This window comes from Sceloporus occidentalis, unplaced genomic scaffold (assembly GCF_023333645.1).
Source record: "Sceloporus occidentalis isolate IW3139 unplaced genomic scaffold, rSceOcc1.0.p SCAF_234, whole genome shotgun sequence".
NCBI classification, from domain to species: domain Eukaryota; kingdom Metazoa; phylum Chordata; class Lepidosauria; order Squamata; family Phrynosomatidae; genus Sceloporus; species Sceloporus occidentalis.
The window spans coordinates 810441-830509 of record NW_028317214.1 but is presented as its reverse complement, the minus strand read 5'-3'; the positions used below and the strand labels follow the sequence as shown (position 1 = coordinate 830509).

General features: G+C 39.4%; 1 protein-coding gene across 3 annotated transcripts; it reads right to left on the bottom strand.

Moving 5' to 3' along the window:
- Window positions 1-1333: 1333 nt before the first annotated feature.
- On the bottom strand, window positions 1334-19859 carry LOC149276553 (serine/threonine-protein phosphatase 2A regulatory subunit B'' subunit beta-like). 3 transcript variants are annotated; one of them, XM_089503473.1, is made up of 13 exons: window positions 19503-19859; window positions 11078-11257; window positions 9495-9598; window positions 9091-9193; window positions 8115-8189; window positions 5975-6061; window positions 5516-5669; window positions 4635-4683; window positions 4276-4365; window positions 2753-2928; window positions 2226-2344; window positions 2028-2134; window positions 1334-1478 (listed from the first exon to the last, which is right to left on the bottom strand). In XM_089503473.1, exons 1-13 carry the CDS (start codon window positions 19857-19859, stop codon window positions 1334-1336), a joined length of 1746 nt encoding a protein of 581 aa, XP_089359599.1. The 3 variants fall into 3 exon arrangements, with proteins under 3 accessions (XP_089359599.1, XP_089359601.1, XP_089359600.1); XM_089503475.1 differs by having other exon boundaries at window positions 2028-2130; window positions 2222-2344; window positions 11078-11263; window positions 19509-19859; XM_089503474.1 differs by having other exon boundaries at window positions 11078-11263; window positions 19509-19859.
- Between the last annotated feature and the right edge of the window lie 210 nt (window positions 19860-20069).

The following is a 20069-nucleotide window of genomic DNA, read 5'->3' as shown; positions in this document are numbered from 1 at the left end:
CAACAGCACAATACAACAGGTTGCAGCTGTTCCTTGTAAAAATATGATTGCTTGTTGCCTCAACATGCTCACACATTAGCCATTCTTCAAATCCATTTCTGGAAAATGATTATTACAGACTTCTTTGGACATTCTAAGGAAATTTGTGTGCATTGTTCTTTACACAGACCAGCGTTTCCTCTCCTTACACCCGTACCACAAAATAAAAGGTTATTAAAAGTACATATCCACATGAAGGGGAAGATTCTGCAGCTCATGGACTGTTTGGTAGTTTAAAGTTAACAAAGAATAAAATAGAACAAGTTTTGTGCAAAAAATAGTTTATTTCAAAATACAATAAATATATATTTAATTTTTTTAACTGTTTCTACACAGCAAACATTTACAGCTTTTTTTCCCCACCTGAAAATTTTATAATAAAATACAGGGGGGAGAAAAATGTAACCCAAACAAAATTTACATATATACAAGTACAGGGATTCTTAGCGTATAATTAGAATTAGTATAATTTCCTCCGAAACAACTGGATCTTAAGGTTTGAAACGTAAATTGCATTTTTTTCAAATGGAATGTGACAATAAACTAATACTGATCTGCTGTTTGTCCGCCAAAACATACCTCCAACAATTATGCACACAATCGGCATTATCCAGATGCAGTTTCGATAATCCAGAGAGGCAGACATGTGACTAGGTCTTAATGGCCTTTGACCAATGTTGACACGACGTCTGGCAGATGAGTACCTGCGCACGCTATAGCAATAAGGTTCAGCAGCAAACTAAGAAATGAATGGTGTGATATTCAGATTGCTACAATAGTGACCCATCCACCATTATGTATGTTCACTCCCAGACTGTCACTTGGCACAGATAATGCCACCTCCTCCCCCAAAACCCTTTTATTCTTTCTGGTGTCTGTCTATTTATAAAGCTCATGGATGGGGCAGGCAGGATAAAGCAAGACAGAAGGGCAGAAAAAGGCATAAGGCAAGATTAAAGTCCATACATTCGGTTTGCTTAGGCAACCTTGCATGAGTTACACTTAACCGAGGTAGTGTTAAGAGGGGTTTAGAACATTGGGTAGGTCATCCCTCAGTTAAAGTATCTGCTGTGTTGGGTTTTCTATTGATCTATTTCTATTAATTTCTCCAGCATTAGGACAGACAAGCCGGCTTATGTATGGGAACAGAACGGTAAGGCCCAGGAGTTTGAGCACTACCCATTATCAGGTGTGCGGAACGGGAATTCATAACCCTGGCATAAAGATGACAATGTCATTCAGGCATTACAGAACATACAAGAGCAGGCCAGCTGCATGAATCCAACAGTGTTGTTCATTCAAAGTCATCCTCATAGTCATAGTCCTCCAGATCTTCAGGCACATCGTGAGAGGGCATGTCAAAGAAGGGCCTCTTTTCATCAGCATACCTACTGTCAGTGGCCACTGGGGTGTGGAGAGCATTAAGTTCGGCATAATCCCTAAAAACAAAAAAACAACATTAAGATCTAGTCATTTCAGGCCTGCTTAAATGCTAGAAGACCCCATTTTGATTGAAATGGATGAGATTTAACATCCCTGCCCTCCACACAGATCTTGTACTGTCACGGAAGCATTCTCAGTATGTGTGTCAGGAAATTATATATATTTATAAAACACAAAGGACTAGGACCGCTCTTGGTGAGTAGCTTCCAAAAAGCTATGCAGGAAGTAAGAAAGACATCTATAAACATGTCTTCCATAACAATTGCTCCACTTCCACCATAACACTTAATGTTCAAATGCTTTTACTTCAACTTAAAGCAAATGGATATATGGGAGTGTGTGAACAAACAAAGAAGTTTGCAGGCGAGTTAAATCTTTCACCCTCTGTGACTTGGTTATGTATTATAAAAGACAAATCCGTATTATAAAAGACAAGCACCGCTCCAACATTCCCTGCGGATTCGTAGAGAAAACACTTACTATTTAGTGGGTTACTGGATCCTTGGAGGAAATGTGAATATATTTGCAGTATTGATGTCTCTTACCCATCGTTCCATTGTTCAGTTGCTGCCTCTTCAGCCACAAGGACCGCGTACTCTTCAGCAGCATATTTCTCCCAGTCGGAAAGTTCCTGTCCTTCGTTCTCGCCTACCTGTAAAATACGGTTTTGTGGTCAGTGTAAAGTATGAAAAGCATAAAGCGTTTTCACGGCCACCCAGCAGGAAAGTTCATGTACTACGTACTCTCAGTATAGAAAATGGATCTTTTTGCTCATGGTCCAAGTACTTTTCCAGATTCAAGAATGTATCATAAAACAGATGAGCCTGCTTGCATTTCTTCAAGTCTTGCAGAGTGATCTTTCCTGCAGGCAAAGAAATAATCTTCAATGGTTCAACAAATGAAAACTCCTTATTCTTAGTCTTTGTCATTTATTTAGTAGGATTATGTACAGTGCTGCTGGATGAAGGTTAAAGTTTTAGGCAAGCTATGGAGACAGAGGGTTTTTTTGTCGATACATTAAATGGGACACTCCAGCCAACATATGCACGTTAATGTCTTTATGTGGTGTCCTTGCAAATGCATGGGAGATTCTGCAGAACCTTTCCTCTTTCCCCACCAAACACCTCCATACATAAAGTCCTCAGTCAGCTCCAGCTCTGTGAACGCTCTGTTCGCACGCACAGAAAGCATGTAATAAGTGAAGTTATATTTGCCGTTGGCATTACACCGAACTCCTAATGACTAGCAGCACCCAGCAGACGTAAAATACCTTCACACTGTGGCTTCACAAGATCCAACATCTGGCAGAGGCAGTCCTCAAAAGGTAGCGGCTCAATTGCCATGCTTTCCATCTTCTGACATTGTTCCTCATAGAAATACTCAAGCTCGTACATAGACAACACTCCATCACCATCCAGGTCCATGCAGCGAAACCAGTACTCGATACTGCGTGGGGGAAATGGGAATGTCAGAATTTAACTAGAATCCATGTATTTGGAGAGAAATGGGGTTACGGACACATTCATGCCAGCAAAATGCCAAGTACATTGCATTACACTTATTTATAAAGTGCCAGCAGATACCGTAGCGCGGTTACAATGAGTGGAATAGTTTAACGTCACACACAATAACAAACGGGTAGAAGAGGAGAAGAGGGCCCTGCTCTGGCGAGCTTACAATTTAGTCGGTGGTTGAGGGGGAAGTGAAACCGTGGCAGAGGACTGCTTGGATGGGGATGATGGCTTAGTTATATTAGGAAGAACGGTTGTGCGCTTCTTGAAGAAGAAAAAAAAAAAGGTGGGTTTTTAGAGAGCTTTTGAAAGTACTGCGTGATGTGATGGTATACATTGCGTGATGTGATGGTATACATTGCGTGATGTGATGGTATACATTGCGTGATGTGATGGTATACATTGCGTGATGTGATGGTATACATTGCGTGATGTGATGGTATACATTGCGTGATGTGATGGTATACATTGCGTGATGTGATGGTATACATTGCGTGATGTGATGGTATACATTGCGTGATGTGATGGTATACATTGCGTGATGTGATGGTATACATTGCGTGATGTGATGGTATACATTGCGTGATGTGATGGTATACATTGCGTGATGTGATGGTATACATTGCGTGATGTGATGGTATACATTGCGTGATGTGATGGTATACATTGCGTGATGTGATGGTATACATTGCGTGATGTGATGGTATACATTGCGTGATGTGATGGTATACATTGCGTGATGTGATGGTATACACTGCGTGATGTGATGGTATACACTGCGTGATGTGATGGTATACACTGCGTGATGTGATGGTATACACTGCGTGATGTGATGGTATACACTGCGTGATGTGATGGTATACACTGCGTGATGTGATGGTATACACTGCGTGATGTGATGGTATACACTGCGTGATGTGATGGTATACACTGCGTGATGTGATGGTATACACTGCGTGATGTGATGGTATACACTGCGTGATGTGATGGTATACATTGCGTGATGTGATGGTATACATTGCGTGATGTGATGGTATACACATAGCATGCTACTCCTGCAGTGTTCTCAATCAGTAATAATAAATAGCTGAGAACACATGGTTCTGTGCTCCGAATCGATGGTGATACACGCGTGTGAATGCTGCACACCCTGCATGCATTTTCAGCTGGGTACACGGTAATTGAAGACAGTAAAGTCCTTACAACAAGGGCGCCTCTGAGCTTAGGCATCAGGTATTTATAGTGTATTATAATATTTTATACAGTGTATTCAGTTAATCACCTGGTTTGTGTCTTCTTGTCCTCTTCAGATAATAGAAACCATACAAAGTCTGCATAACCTATCTTTCCTTCTTTCTGGGCTTTTCTGCCCCTAAAGAATGGTGGGGGGTGCAAACAAAGAATAGTTGAATAAGATACAGGTTCCATACCATATGAAATAACAGCTTGTAATAGTGTATGCACTTTGTTGCAGTCAATGATCTGCTCTGCTGTACAGAATCCAAGTTATTTTATTTCTATAGCGCTACATAGCCTCTAACTTTGTGTTGAGTTACAGGGAACTCAATTGTTTGTTTTATTCTACTTTTTTCAAAAAAAAAATATAAAAGATTTATCAAAGTTTAAATAAACCATAACTACCGTGTAACAGCTCCAGAGAATATTCTTTCTATAATTCTACTTGATATGGCTGTGAAAAAAACAAAAATGAAAAAACCAAAATGAAATTAGTTCTATGCAACAAGTTTCGGAGAATGCATTTGAAATTTGAATTTTACATATTTTATACAATGTTCCGTATTTGCTCGATTAGAAGACAATATGCCTCGTCTTATATTCCAGGTTGTCTTCTAATCAGACCTCAAATAGAAGTCTGACTACAAGACTAAGATCCAGATCCCCCGCAGGAGACCTCCATCCTCCATCCACTTCCAGCCAGGGCTTCTATGACAGAGCGCCTGCGTGACATGACCTTTTGGTGCTCAGTTGTAGAAGTCCCGGCGGAGTGCCAGCAGAGGTTGTCTACGCGCATCGTGCAGACGTTCACCAGCTACCCACACCAGACACCAGGGAGTCTGAAGCACAGGAGGACAAGTCTGGGAATGCATTGGTAAGTCTGGGAGGGCAGAGTGGCATATAGGTCGTATAAAGCATATCAGGGAAGCAGAGTGGCAAATAGTGGGGGGGTATCAATTTTATTTATTCAAGTGAACAGGAAAACCATATACACTGATGTTTGGTGCCAAATTGACACTCTCCCCATCGTTAAGCACATTTGAAAGGTTAATGGTTTAAAAAGCAGATTTCAGATATAGGCTGAACATTGTATGATTTAACACTATACAACCCTATGACTTGTGAATCCACACATTTAGAGACCACTCTATATGAGGTAAAACCTGCATTTATTTCCATCTACTGTGCCAGTTTGATGAGCCCCCACGAATTTAACGGTCTACTTAAAACAACATCCTAAGTAGAAATATAATAGACATGACATTAGTATTGGGATTTCCTCCTACCGTGATCATTATGCTTAGCCAAGTCTTGTTCATCAATGAACAAGTCATGGTCGGTATCAAGCTCCCAAAATTTGCAATAGATGACGTAGAAATGCTCATATGAAAAGTAATCCGTGGACTGATTAATATCTTCCTCTTCCAATAATGCTATATGCTGTAAAAAGACCAAAAGGAAAGGAAGAAAAAAAAAAACTTCAGGGGTTTGGTGGTTTGCTTCTTTTGTTGTGTCTTAGATGGAAATCAGATCAAGTTTAATACACAAAAAAACAACTTACTGTATAAATAAGCAATTTATTGGGATAGGCACAGGCGTTACCATGAAGTAAAGATTAGACCTGGACTCAGGGGGAATTTGATGTTATGATGGAACTGAATTTCTGTTTAGTTAAAACTGCAGGTCTAGTCATTTTTTAAAACATTTTCTCCGTCTCCAAAAGGAAAAATAAAAATTTATCTTACCTGCAAAAAATTACTTTTTCTAAGCTCAGCGCACGTAATCCGACCAGACCATGACCTGTTCCCCAGGTAGAATATCCTCTGAATAACCTGCATGTGCGGTAAATCTTTCATAAATAAAATGCTGGCACGCTAAGAAAAAGGTCACGCTATTGTTCAGGTCCAATGCATATTGCAGACTGCATTTCCTCCACTTTAAACCGAGGACTTCTGTTAAAGTTTCAGCTTTGTAGATTAATATAACTTCTCTGAAGTGTAATCTTGTCACGGACAGGAGACAGAACATAAAAAAAAAGGACAACTATCTGAAAGAAATGTAAAATGCGGAGGAGCTAATCACTAAAATAGTTCTATAGGACTTTGTTGATCCAGTTCATAAATGTGACACCAAAAAGTTACATACGATTGTCACATTCACAAGAGTACTGAAAAATCACCAGAACCTAACATTTCACAAAGCCCTTTGCGGTGGCCTGCTGTGCATTTGTGACAGTGGTATACCCAAACTTCCAAGTGCTTCATCACACAGGTTACAGGTTCTCTAGTCTAGATCACCCCGTCTACCAAGTAAACACTACACAAATATTTCACAAACTCCTTTAGTTTGGGGTAGCCGTATTAGTCCAGTGTATAAGAATGCAAAAAAACTGAATGTTGCAGAATCTTGTAATACCTTTTTTTATTGGACTAACAGTATTTAAAATAATAGACGAGCTTTCGGGAGTCCTCCCTTTATCAAGTCAAAAGCATTTCTGACCAAGCAAGTGAAAAACACAGTTTAAAACTCCTTTAACACCGATCTACATTAAAAAGATTATGCAAAGACCAGATTTGGCACAAACTACAAAAGAAAAAATCCCCAGTCTTAAATATCTAGCACATTATTTAGCAATATGCACACGGATCACGTTACTACTGTACAACTGGTGTGAAATGCAGACAGATCAGTGGGAGTCTGGCCTTTTTGCAATTATGTTCCTAACAACTGTTCGTCGTTCCCTGGTAGATTTTAAGAAGCACCATATCAAGCGCTCTCGGAGTACCGATAGACGTTTGCATATGCCAAAATATTATTAGAGACATGTAAATATTCACTGTCACAATATCCATTTATCATGAAATGCAGGATTCCAGCCAAGATATATACTCCAAAAAGCTTCAATATAACAGAACTTCACAGCACACTCACAATGTCAAAAGACATCAGGGGGCGTAATAACTTTTCAATGACTCATTTCAAAGCGAGAGGGAGTGCATGTCTTTTACTAAACAAGGAACGCGCCATCAAACAGTGCCGTCTGCCGTCTTATTGCTTGGACAGGGCAAGCGTGGGTAATATGTCTGCTTCGGCATTAGGAGAAGGAGCCAGAACTGGCTGAAAGCAGGTCTGCCTATATAGCAGGTCTCCAGATCACTACTAGGAATACAAAATAGAACATTCCCTAAACACATTTTGGGATGACTATAAGGGTATTGTGTGTGTGTGCATGGAAGTGATCATGCAACGCACTCAAGAGAGGAGACACGGGCTACAGAATCACCAACTTGCAGACTCAAAACGTAAGAAATTAAGTCCTGGGAATTCTAACCCCCCCCCCCAAAAAAAACAAAACCAAAACACCCTGTGTAGATTCTTAACAACTGGACTGGGTCTGGTCCACCGAACACTAAAGAATACCGCAGTTTGAAGAAAAGAAAAAAAAAAAAGTCTCTTCCCCTATACCAAATCGATATAGATAGAGCCATCTGTGTTTTAGAACACAACTTAAAAGAAGAGTTGAAACTTTTAACTTGGATTATGAAAAGCCAAGCTTTGAGGTTCTCCTACAAGATCTGAGCTGGTATAATTCATAGTTAATTATGTTTTCTGCGTGTCGTCACAGATTTAACCATACAAAACGTAGGACGTACTAAGCCTTTCTTGCTAAATAACCAGACACGATTGTCTCGTCTCAATGCATAGCGCAACCGATGAGCTGAATGTAAAGTCATTGACAAATCTTTATCGCTAAACTGCAGCAAAATCTGGTATTTGTCGTCTATAAGGTGTGGAAGCGAAATCAGACCCTTGATGTACTTTTACTTTAACAAATATAAACGTTAACCTGACAATAGAATATAAGGAAAGGAAATAAATACTTACTGTGGTAATGTAGCGAGAATGAAATTCGGAGGCTTCTCTCAGAAATGTTAAATGTGGATGGCTGTTAACCACATCCTGGACAGAAGACACGAAATGCAGGTATTACAGATTTGCATACACATTTTTGGTTGTGTTTTTCTGTCTAAAACTACATTTTAAAATGTTTGGGATAGAAACATCTGAACATTTGAAAGAATCTCACATTGTAAAATGAGAATTTTTTTTTTTTGTTTGTTTGTTTGATGTAAAGCGAGGAAGTTTTACTTTACCGAGAGGGAGGCACGATAAGTGGCCTTCTATCAGAAGTGATAGATGCAAATACAGTAAGGGAATATAAACATGCATGAGAGACAAATCTGGAACTTAAGACTAGACCACGCAATGATCAAGGTCTGAGTTTTTAGATCAGAAAAAAAAACGGACAGACAGAATGATCAAATCCTATGTCTGTATGCATGCCCCTTAATGAAGTTTAAAAAAAATAAATAGAAACATAGGCTGCCACGAGCGGTTTCAGTGTATGCAAGAATTCTAAAAAGAAGCTTTTCCATGACAAGGAAGAAAATCTGCTCCAATTCTACCAATACTTGGTTACATTGTAAGTGATTTGTCCAATTTAGATATAACAATTTGCAAAAATGTTTAGCAACAACGATAATTGCAAAACATTAAAGGACTGATTCAGCATATGGACAGAATAAGCTTTTTTTTCTCAAGCCCCCCCCTTTTTTAAATTAAGCTTCGGTTGTCCTGGTAACAATGCTACCCTTCTTTGAAGGATTTCTGTAGTTGACATCATTGCTGGCAGAAACGCGGTGGCGATATCACCACTACGATGGACCAATGAAGCCGAACGTATATAATCTGTAACTGGGCAATCGAGCACGTTAGAAAATAAAAAGCAGTGGGGTTTGTGCCCTAATCCTAATGCTTTAATTGCTACATTCAGGTAGCAACTTCAAAAAAGAATTCTTACTTGCACAAAGGGAATGAAGTCTTCCTGCTCCAGATAAGCACAGCCGGGCTTGGCTAGGAGTTGGATAAATTTAGCAGCCTCATCATGGCACGTTTGTAAGATTCTAGAAAAAGAAAAAAAGAACATTAACTCAGCCCTGGGGTCCAGCTGGCACTGAAATGCACAAAATGAACAAAATTGCCGCTGAGAGATCCCTATGCTGATTAGCGCCTCAATATATAAATGCATGTTCAGGCGTTCATGACATCAGCAGGGATGTTTGTTTAACACTGGCATATAAATTTCATAAAATCACAATATGATTGTTATTTTTTTTTTAGAAGTTGTGATCAAAACAGGGCAGTTTTACACTGTTGGCCGAGAAGACATAACAAAATAAGAATAGCGGGGGCATAGAAACGTACTTTCTCCACATAGCCACGAACTTGTGGACCGACACAAACCCTGTCCGCTCCCCTCCAGCTGCATAAAACAGCGGTGCCTTCCAGTAAATAGGACATTCACAAGCCTGGAAGGGAAACACATGTATGTTTACATCCCAGCATCACCTCAACAAAGGTAATACATTCAGTTTCAGCGGACTGTGGACACATGCAACTCGCCAGGTCTTCATTTGTAGTATATTTACACATGACACTCAATGGGTCGCTAAGGTGCTATGCGCATGCAGATGCATCCAGCCCTGTCTGTATCTGTAATACACAAGTTACCCAATGGATCGTACCATTAAAGAGTGTTAAAAAGTGTTTAGAACATTACATACAGTGCTTGATTTCACCTAGTACCTACACAAAACGGTCTTATTACTAGGTGTAATATCCACAGACGCTGTTACACAGTAACAGTTTATAAACAAACTCTTGAAGCAGAAAAAAAATAAAATATTGCCCATTGCCTTATTTAGCAGTTTAAAAGCCTCACGCTGGGATAAAAGTACATGACAAAAAGCAGGCCAGGCAATTAAAACAAACACCCTTCTGTCTTCGATGTTGTACTGGGAATATGTCCCAGTAGGGAATTCTGGCACTGCCTGCCTAGCTTAAACTATTAAAACTGCTTGCGAGGACAAAAACAATGTTTTCCTCCGCACTGTATTGCTACGGGACTCCTACCTTTGTCATGTGCTTGGTAGTACGGAATTTTGTTTAAAAGAAGTTTTCTTTGTAGGAACCTAGGCAATGCAATATCACTTACAAAATCATAGATTACTTGTACTAGTTTGCACACTAGATAAAGGCGGATGCGTAATGTGCAGAAAGAAAGAATCCAACAAATGAAACCGGAAACGCAGAGTTATGTTTACAGCGTGCAGGTACTAACCCAGATGTATGCCGTGCGTGTCAATGGATTTCATATAGTTAAATACAACTTTTTTTTTTTTTTTTTTACATTATCTACTTCCTGTTAGGGGTTTAAGAAACCAATACAGCTGGGTTTGAAACTGACATTATAAACATACCCTAGGTACTAGAATGATTCATAGATGGGTCTCGGGTATACAGTATCACTGCAGATCCACCCGTATTGGTTTTGAGTTCTTAAAAGCAACCATCTAGCGATTGCTCAGATAGTACTACTGAACATATAGCATCAATGGAACACTAGAATACTAGTTTTATATCATGAAAAAAGTCCAAATTGGAAATGACCTTGTATCAATTTCTTTGATATTTTTTAATCACAAACATGGTAAGGTTATGTGCCTAATATCTGTCATGTCAGCAGAGAGTTCTGTTCATAGGTTCCATTTTAATTGTATGAGTGACGCAGTGGAGTTTACGAAAGCAGTTGCGTATATAAAAAGAAGGGCTTCAAACATGGCTTTTACACATGCAGTATTCAGCATTTTGTGTGACACTATGCCTCAAGTATCATCCTTGGAACTATTGTGCTAGAGGGCCTAGTAGAAACAGGTTGGACACCACTGGCTCCGTACTACTTTATGTTATCACTCTTATAAGTTGTTATATTTAACATACTTAAATACCTTTGACACTTTCCCCATATCTTCTAGGGTTGCTCTCTCGTTCGGAAAGAGCGAAAAAGTCTTCTCGATTTTTGAAATGATAAGATCAATGTTCATATTTGCTTTCGGGCAGCCCTTAGGGAAGTAAAACTTCGGAATGCTTTGGCTTAAGGTAGGCGTTAACGGCTCCTCTTTTTTTGGCTGTGCCTTAAGAATAAAATGGAGAAAACAAAATAAGCAGACTAAGTAACCAAAAATCCATGCAAGTTCACCTATATCTTAAAGGGTGCACACAAAATTCAGATATATACGCAAGACTTCTCGTTGCCTTAATCCAGACCGTTTCAAGACATAGTACGGGATAATAAAAGGACAAGGATACACAAAGTCACTCAACACACGATTCCTTGAATTCAACATTCACAATAATTGAAGTATGGTTTGGCCAAAATGATGTTGGACAGAGGTCACACATTACAGGGAGTAGAAAAATCAGAGGCTAAATACACCAAACATGTTCAAATGTGTAGGTCCCATGTTCATGGATAATCCACACGGGAACTTGAAAGGGTGATTGTGGGCTTTTAGCACACGTGGGTGTTATTAGGAAACCACTGTTAACGCTCATACCGGTCATAAAAGTAGGCCTTTTCATATAACTCTTTGAAGGTATGGGGGTGAAGTATCTATTGGACTTGATATTTCCGTCGTGTCAGTACATGCTAGCAAGGGATTTCCACGGAGAAACACTGTCCACTGACTGCTGGTGGCAGCCTCCTGTCAGCAGGGCGTATAACCAAAAAGGGGAAAATTGGCCACCAAATCTGGAGAGGCACCAGTGGCCACCTGAACACAAGGAGAGAAGCAGCTCGTCTTACTGCATGGCTCTTAGTCCAATAGAAGTATTACTAGCCATGTACGTAGCATCTGGGCAACTATTTCTTGTGGTGGCCTAGGTATCTTATGCAAGAGTAAGAAGTTACCAATAGCTATAAGCACCAGAATATATGAAATTTTAGAAACGTGACAATTGTAGAGGCATTAGTACATTTCATGTATAAAATATAAAATGCATACAGAAGGTTTCTTGCTACATGAAGTGTTGAGCACCAAGATTTCTGCTTTCTTTTACCAGTACCCTGTTCCTACTTTACATGAACAATGTGACTGAAGAAATTAAGGCATAATTCAGCAAAAAGTACAGGCTTAAATTCTAAGATGCTTGGCTTTGACGTCACAGAGTGTTTGTTTGCTGGGCAGGTGGAGCGGTATCCTAGCAGAAGTAGTAGAGGTTAACACAGCGAGGGAATTTAAGGAAGCATCGGACAGACGTAAGGCTATTCGGAACGGAGACGTGGCCACACACCAAATAAGGTTTCATGTTTTGTAACAGCTATGAAAAAAAGGGCAGCTGAGATGGGACGTACGGCTCTTGTCTGGTAATAAACTCTATTAAAACAATCGAACTCACAAATGGGAACTGCTATCCCCCCCCCCTAAAAAAATACAAAAAAACAGTTCTAGCTTTTGCATGTTTTCTGGTAGTTGCATATTAGCCATCTGTATGTGTTGTAGTTCTTATCTTCGCTCAATCTACTACACAAACACCCTGACCCCTTATCTTACTGACCGCAGTAGACAGAATGTCAACTAACAGCACACTGAGACCGATGAAAGTCCGATGAGGGGCAGACTTCATTATCTTTGCCATAAAGAATCAGCTCAGTGTGGTGTTTGAGCAAGAAAGTCACCCAAAATATCACATGCCTCCCGGTAAAGGAAATTCCCCCAATTTTTGTCCATGCTAATCCATATCGATGTATTTTACACTCAAGGAAAATGTTTCCATGGAAAAGACAGAAAGCTGTTACACACACTAACTATCGGTAGTTCTGAAAATAAGTGATGCTAAAAGCAGTGATGGTGATACAATCCTTTTAAAGAAGCAGTCATCCCTTTGATGTACATTTCATTGGCCATGTAATTGCTGGGGGTAGCAGTGCGACAGTTCTTCGGGCGGACTGTGTCCCTCAGGCTTCTTAACACAGAACATTGCATTCCTTGATTTGTTGTAGTTTGGGTACCAGTTGGTCTACTAGTTTGGCCTTATGACTACTACAAACTAATATATTAGTTGCATAACTAAAGCACATTTCATAAAAACAAATTTATACACACAAAAATGAGCTATTATCCTACACACAATCTACAGGGATGGGAAAGAATATTTTATATAAATAAAATGTTTAAACCATCCCTTTAGCATGTTTATCATAAAGATCTTAAGAAGTATATGCCATGCAAACCTGGACCTGTTGAAAAGCCTTGAGTCTCTTTTTGAATCTTGAAGGCAAAACAAAATCACATCCACGAGCCAACAATGCCAATTCCTTTCTCAGGTCTGGATCCTGCCTTAGGGAGATCTCCTTAATCCTCATACTTCCAGATTTCATAAAAAAAATACGTCTGATGCAAAATAAAATCCCAGCAAAAAAAATAAACGGCAACAGGTTTGTTATGACAGAAAAAGTCCTGCGGTTAGTTGAGAAGACGTGCAGCACCAGTGTCCGGCTCCATACATTGGGACAGACTACACGACCCTCTTGATGACAGTGCTTGAACGGTCAGAGGGAGACTGCCCCTCACAAAAAGAATTCCAGGGACTTCACACAGCAAAAAGAATCACCCTGTTGCTTGAAGAGAGCGTAACATGTAAACTAAGAAACGAGAGAGGGGGAGCAAAGCAGCCAAACTCTGTGGGAAGTTGCAGCTTCTTGCTACGACTCCAGCTTCTTGCTACAACTGCAGCTCGCCAGACACCACAGTAACCGCTCCGTGAATGAAGTGGCTAGGGCTCTTTAGGGCATTTACATTCTTCTTCCCTTCAACGCGGCCTCTATCACATTAGCAAATATGCAGCAACTGATAATCCAGTGGAGGGCAGGAGAGGAATCCAATCAGCACGATCTACCCAAGCAATACATGTTCTTCTTACATACATGAAGGGAATTCAAGCTGGAGACAACTGCAGGGCGCATCGCTGCAATGTATGAAGTCAGCTCTCCTTACTATTTACTTATATAAAAGTCAAGCCCAGAGGAATTTATATCCTGGCTGTCAAGCTGCATATTCAGAGTCTCAGAGGCATAGAAAGGCTGTCTTGACCTCACTTCTTGCAAGAAGGATTCAGGGCTTTAAAGGGTGAAGGGGCAAGCAGTCACAGCTGCCCCACCGAATCACTCCCACCGGTGACGTCACACAACGCCACTTACAGCCGAGTATACATTACGTCTAGGCTGTCCAAGCTTATTGTGATTTTTACAGAGGGAGAGAAAGGGCCGCTTCAAAAATCACACGGCAAAACATTACAACTGTCAGACACAGAGTCCTGTTTTTGTGTTACTTTCATTGTGACTTCTTTATACATTCCTCGCTGCATAAACTCTACGAGTCAATCACAGGCCAATAAAATGACTGGTTTGCAGTACAGCGGAAAGATCAGGAGAAAAGTTACCTTTGCTGTTGGCCCTGACAGCCAGCTTTAGATAAAGTCTTAACTTTAACTCCTAATGTAGCCAAGTTCTGCAACAGTCTATACTAGCGACAAGCAGCTCCAAACATGAGTAATGCAAACGTATCGGATATTAAACATTACATGTACAATTCTTTAGAATAAAGGCGTTTCAAACATCAAGCTTAATTACTAGTAGAGTTTGTTTTTTCCCCCCCCAACAAAAGCTGTTAAAACATGTTCATTTAACGAAGCCTCATCTCATCTCCGCTGACATATTACCACTTCTAGACACAATGGTGCAATTGTTCCCCACATCTAGCCCTCCTTTTCTATTTTAGTTGTACCATTTCTATAGCTACATTCAGCCGGTGGGTATTTATAGTGAAGGAAGGCAAGCTATTTATCTCGTACCGCCTGACCGATGACATCTCCCACACATACCAAGCGGCTTCAATCGGAAAGTGCTGAAAAAGGTTCCAGGTGACAAGCACCAAAAACTGACGTTTGCTTACACCCATTTAAAGGGGCTGCCAAGCCATTTAATTCGCCTTCTTTGAGCACGTAATGTTTTAGGTACATTCCCTGGGTAATCAAACACATTCTTTCAGTCTGGGACTCTTGCAGACTACAAGAGATTTAAAATATAATTAAACAGACAAAAAAAACAAACACACAAAAGCAATTTTTTAAAGTATAAAAAAAAAACATTACCATATCACAAGCACTCTATTGGCAATGCACCGGTATCTATAAGATACCTTGAGGTAATGATTACCATGACCCCTGTTTTAAAAGAAAAAGGAGCAAAGCTCTTTATGCTGAGCACAGCTCCATTCGCATACCATGAACAGCAAAAATGCCAGATAAGAACAGCGAAGCTTTTAGGAAGGACTGTAAAATACGCAGAAGAGGGGGGGGGGCTTGAAACCAATATGAAATCATTGACAGAATCATAGACTTTTATACAGACTCTGCTATTGCTATACAAACCAATCAAGGCCAGAGCATGGAGTTCACCATGGACCTTCCAGCCGGCCAATCTCTTAGTTTATGGGAAGCGGCAGCTTCAAAATATTATAAGTAGAATGTACAGTTTCGGATGCTTGAAACATACGCCTAATTGTGGCTGATATAGTTCCAGCTGCCGGTACAGACTCCAAAGTCAGACGGGGGCAGTGCTCTTTATCTAAGAGGCACAGAATGACATTTCCAACAAAATGCTTTAGCTGTTTACGAATGACTCATTGAAAATTATAGTAAGGCAGCGGTCCAAACATTTTTAATGTCCTGCAGGCATGGACTATCCTTTTTGACCTTGAAAATAAAAGGATTACATCTACCACTACAAAGTTCTGTATTTGTGTAGATATATTTAGAATATTTTAATGAGCAGGCTATGGAGATGATTTGCAAATAAATATTTATTAAAAAAGGTCCGTCTGGGTTTCACATTGTTTTAGATTTTGTGACTATCTGAAATACTCGAGAGTAAAAAGGCACACAAATGGTGCCTCAGTCAGAAAAAGATTTTTGTGCTTGAATCTACCCGTTTAGTTTTAATGGGCCAATTTATTAGATGGTACACGCTAGCCATCTTATGTATAAAGACCCCTGTAGCAGGACTATTTTTTGTACCATTCGTGACAATGGACATTGTAATAGTTCTGCTGTGTTTGTTTAGCTGTAATTTTCCTCTCATTTACTAACCCCACAAAAATTATAAATTGTTTTCAGGACAAGAACAGCTTTCTTTAGATACCATTATCTAATATAGTAATAAAATAGTATTGAAAACCTTTTACTTTTAGTTGAAAAATATTTTACTCATCTAAAAAAGCTACTAAAAAAACCCTGCAAAATAGATTCTAATATTTTAGAACTATTTAGAAAACTTACAAATACCCAATGTTTTTTTGAAAGTTGTTTTCTTTTCAAATCTGGTCATCCTGTACCCATGTCCTATTTGGGTCATCTTTAAATCTGGCCAATTGAAAATGATCCTCCCCCATTTAAGTATGTTTTTTTTTTTTTTTTAATTAAAGAAGGCCCTATTTTTCAAAATGATACTTGATACAAAGTTGTGTATAATTTACATCGGTTCACCAAATATGGAAAAGGCTTAATCATGGTTTAACAAACAAGAAGAAAAAAAAAGAATTCTGTCCTTTGGTTATGAAAACCCTGGGCCTGACCGAGTGAATATGCATTCTTCTACTACAACAGAATGCCCATACATACTAAAGACAAAAAAAACAAAACCCACCAACCTCAGCCTGAATCGCCCTTGTTTGCACCTTTGGAAATAGCAAGGAGGAAAATACAGAGTGCACTTAAGGACGCTTACATGTGGTATGCCTGCCTGAACAGTTTCATTCAAAACCATGCTGTAAGGAGGCAGCAACCAGGTATGTAACAAAGCACAGAAAAGACTAGAGAGGAGGAAATTGCATACCAGTGGGTATTAAATGATTACAAGATGTATCTATGCCACACAATGAAGTAAGCTAAAACTATAAGCCCACACACAAGAAAATAAAATGCATGTCACTACACGATGAAACATCAGAAAGAGTCACCCACTGAAATATGTTAACACACCAAAGGTCTTTTCAAGTGAAATGATGGACTGAGTTATAAAATACAGAAAAAAAATAAATAAATAAAAGGAAAGGAGTTTGGGCTGGACACTATAGCAACAGCCATGACTAGTAGAGACGCTAAGAAACACATGCAGGCTTATCTTTATGCACTATAAACAAAGTTTTTAACTGTAATTTTTACAGTTTGTGCATCACAAGTGCAATGCTAAAGAAACCATTATATTTATATAGCGCCAACAATTTACGCAGCACTTCTGACCGTGTACCCTTATACTACAAATCAGGACCAAAAGGTGCATGTGCACATACAAATACCAGTGTGGACCGCCAAAGTCAAAAGCATAGAAAGTGATGTTTGATTAGATCAACTCAGTCCAGTCCCTATCTATTGTGATTTCTTGACATCATGTCATTGTCATAGCATGTATAGCATTTATCTTGTCAAACAATTAAAGAGGAAGCAACAAAAAAAATACTAAATGTCTTCATTTGGACTTTGTTGTATAAAGAACTGCTTTGAATGGTGCACACTTTCCCAGCTATCCAAATCAGAACATATATTACGAGGGAAGGTGGCTCTTCTAGAAAATATGAATGATTTCTATATTTAGTGCTTGGTGGCGGTGTTGCACCAGCTGTCTAAAGCAGAAGCAGATGGATGACGCAGAGCAAATTTGTAACTAATCCCTTCAAGAATGCATTTGTATCCTGGAAATTTTACTAGGTTTCTAAAAATAGAAAAAAATCACTATGCCTGGGAGTAGCCACAGCTTCATTCCAAGTCTCAAAATGACAAAAACATGCAATTTTATTCTTCAGATTACAAGTCACATAATTACAGAGGATGCAATTCTTATTTTGGAGAACAGTAGGACTTGCCTACCAGCAGAAAAACAATAACCTGCTCGCACACAAAGACATAGTGTAACACATCCTTGTCAACAGGACCTCTCTTGCGCAGGGGAACAGGTAAATTGAACACTTAAAAGAGGTATATTATGCAGAACTAGCACATCTAAAATGTTTCTGATGGCTGCCAGACCCAAACAACCTGCAATTTATCAAGAAGAAATTATGCAAATCCAGCCATGTCTACAACAGCCATTGACAAACAACATCTACTCTCTATTTCTGATCCATACAAAAACAAGACATTTCTAAGTGACACCAAACCTTTGAAATGTATTGTATACGGCTTATTTTAATCAGTAAAATACTACGACGTAGGTTTACTTAACCTGGATAAGATTGCCCTGATTTATTCTGTAAATCAATATTAAATTAAGGGAACATTAAAAAAAACAATGCGGTTTATATGCTTAAACCTGCATACCGGTGATACATGTTTATAGTTATGTGACACTTCATTAATACGAAATATTTCAGTACGATTACACATTGATCTTCTCAGCAGGCTAGTATGCGTAAAACAATTGCTAATCTGAACGTAAGTCACCAACAGAGTGGGTCCCAACATCCGTACGCTCAGAAAACCCAGGACTGTCGACTTACCAGGTGGCCGCCGGATCTCCTGTGAGAAAATGAGCAGTATTTCTCATTTAACACAGCACAAATTTCAAAGGAAAAAAAAATAAAAATCAATGGAACATACTCAGTGGGACGACACAGCCACCATATGCCCTTTTGTGCAAATGGGAGGAGGGGATTCTAGTAAGACCCCTTATACGCAGAAAAAGCTCCCATTGCTTATAGTGGGACCACTTTCCTGACTCTGGTAGGCTGCTTGGGGGGGGGGGGGGGCATTGCGCTACAAGTAAGCAATGTATTTGTTTTACATAAATGCATATTAGAGTACTTACAAAGCACTCTAAAATGCATTATTTGACGAAGAGGCACATTTAAAGATCACAAATACATATGCGACTCTTCTCTTGATATTGAACACCAACGCACAGCTGTTATTTCAACAAGCTTTAATGTACGGTAAGCCTCAAGCAAAGACACAAACCTCTGTGGGTACTGAGAACATGATACGCATGGTGATGAGCTTTCCGGTAAGTTAGAAGGACCTCTACAGTCAAGACCTTTCAGTCTTCAGATCAGCAGATCGATAATCACAGGTGGAACAATGTCATAGATGCAGAGTTCAATAATAATTTTTTTCAGAAAATTTCAATGCTTACATTTTTGCAAAAAAGTACATCTGGCTGCTGTTGCTTTTACAAGATGCCAGAAGCAGCTTTCTTTGCTAAAGTATCTTGTACCAAAAAGTACACATGCATGTCGCAATAGGTAAAAACAGTAATAAAATAAATTAAAAAAAAATTACGCAAAATGCTTACGTTACAATATCTGTGAAAAACGACACCACACTTACCAATCTTGCTCCAATAGATCTACGTGTTCTCGGGGTAAGCCCGTTCCTTGGACTTCCAAAAGAACCCAGAGGGAGAGAAGATGGAGAACGAGACGGAGGACTACAGGGCGCCATGGAGGAGATGGAAAGATTGTCTAGTAATTTATGAGCAGGTTGCAAATTGCTTTTGCTAGAAATCGAAATGGTCTCATCATCCGAGTGCCCGGTGACGCCGGGAAACTTCTCTCCATTTTTTATCCTTCTTAAATAGTCCTTCAGTAGTAGCTGTGTTGGCGTCTCGCTCAACCAATGTAGAAACAGCTCATCCACTTTCATTTTTAAAACGGGTTGTATTACTTTACTAGTGGGCATGATGGAAGATACTTCTCTCGCCAATACTTTTAAGTGGAATACACCATGGAAGAAGAAGGGGGGGAAAAAAAAGACAGACAAGTCAACTAGATTAGCATCACAAAGAAACAGAACACAAAATCACACATTCCTGTACAAAGCATATTTATTTTATGAGAAATAAATGCAATAGCGTATTAAAGACCGGGCACAGTACTACAGTAAACAGAA

Coding starts and splice junctions, on each gene's coding strand:
- LOC149276553 (XM_089503473.1), bottom strand. CDS start 19,859: ATGCCCACTAGTAAAGTAATACAACCCGTTTTAAAAATGAAAGTGGAT. Junction 9,194..9,494: donor TTCGTGGCTATGTGGAGAAA/GTACGTTTCTAT, acceptor TTCTTTTTCTAG/AATCTTACAAACGTGCCATG. Junction 2,345..2,752: donor TGTGAAGCCACAGTGTGAAG/GTATTTTACGTC, acceptor CTTTGCCTGCAG/GAAAGATCACTCTGCAAGAC.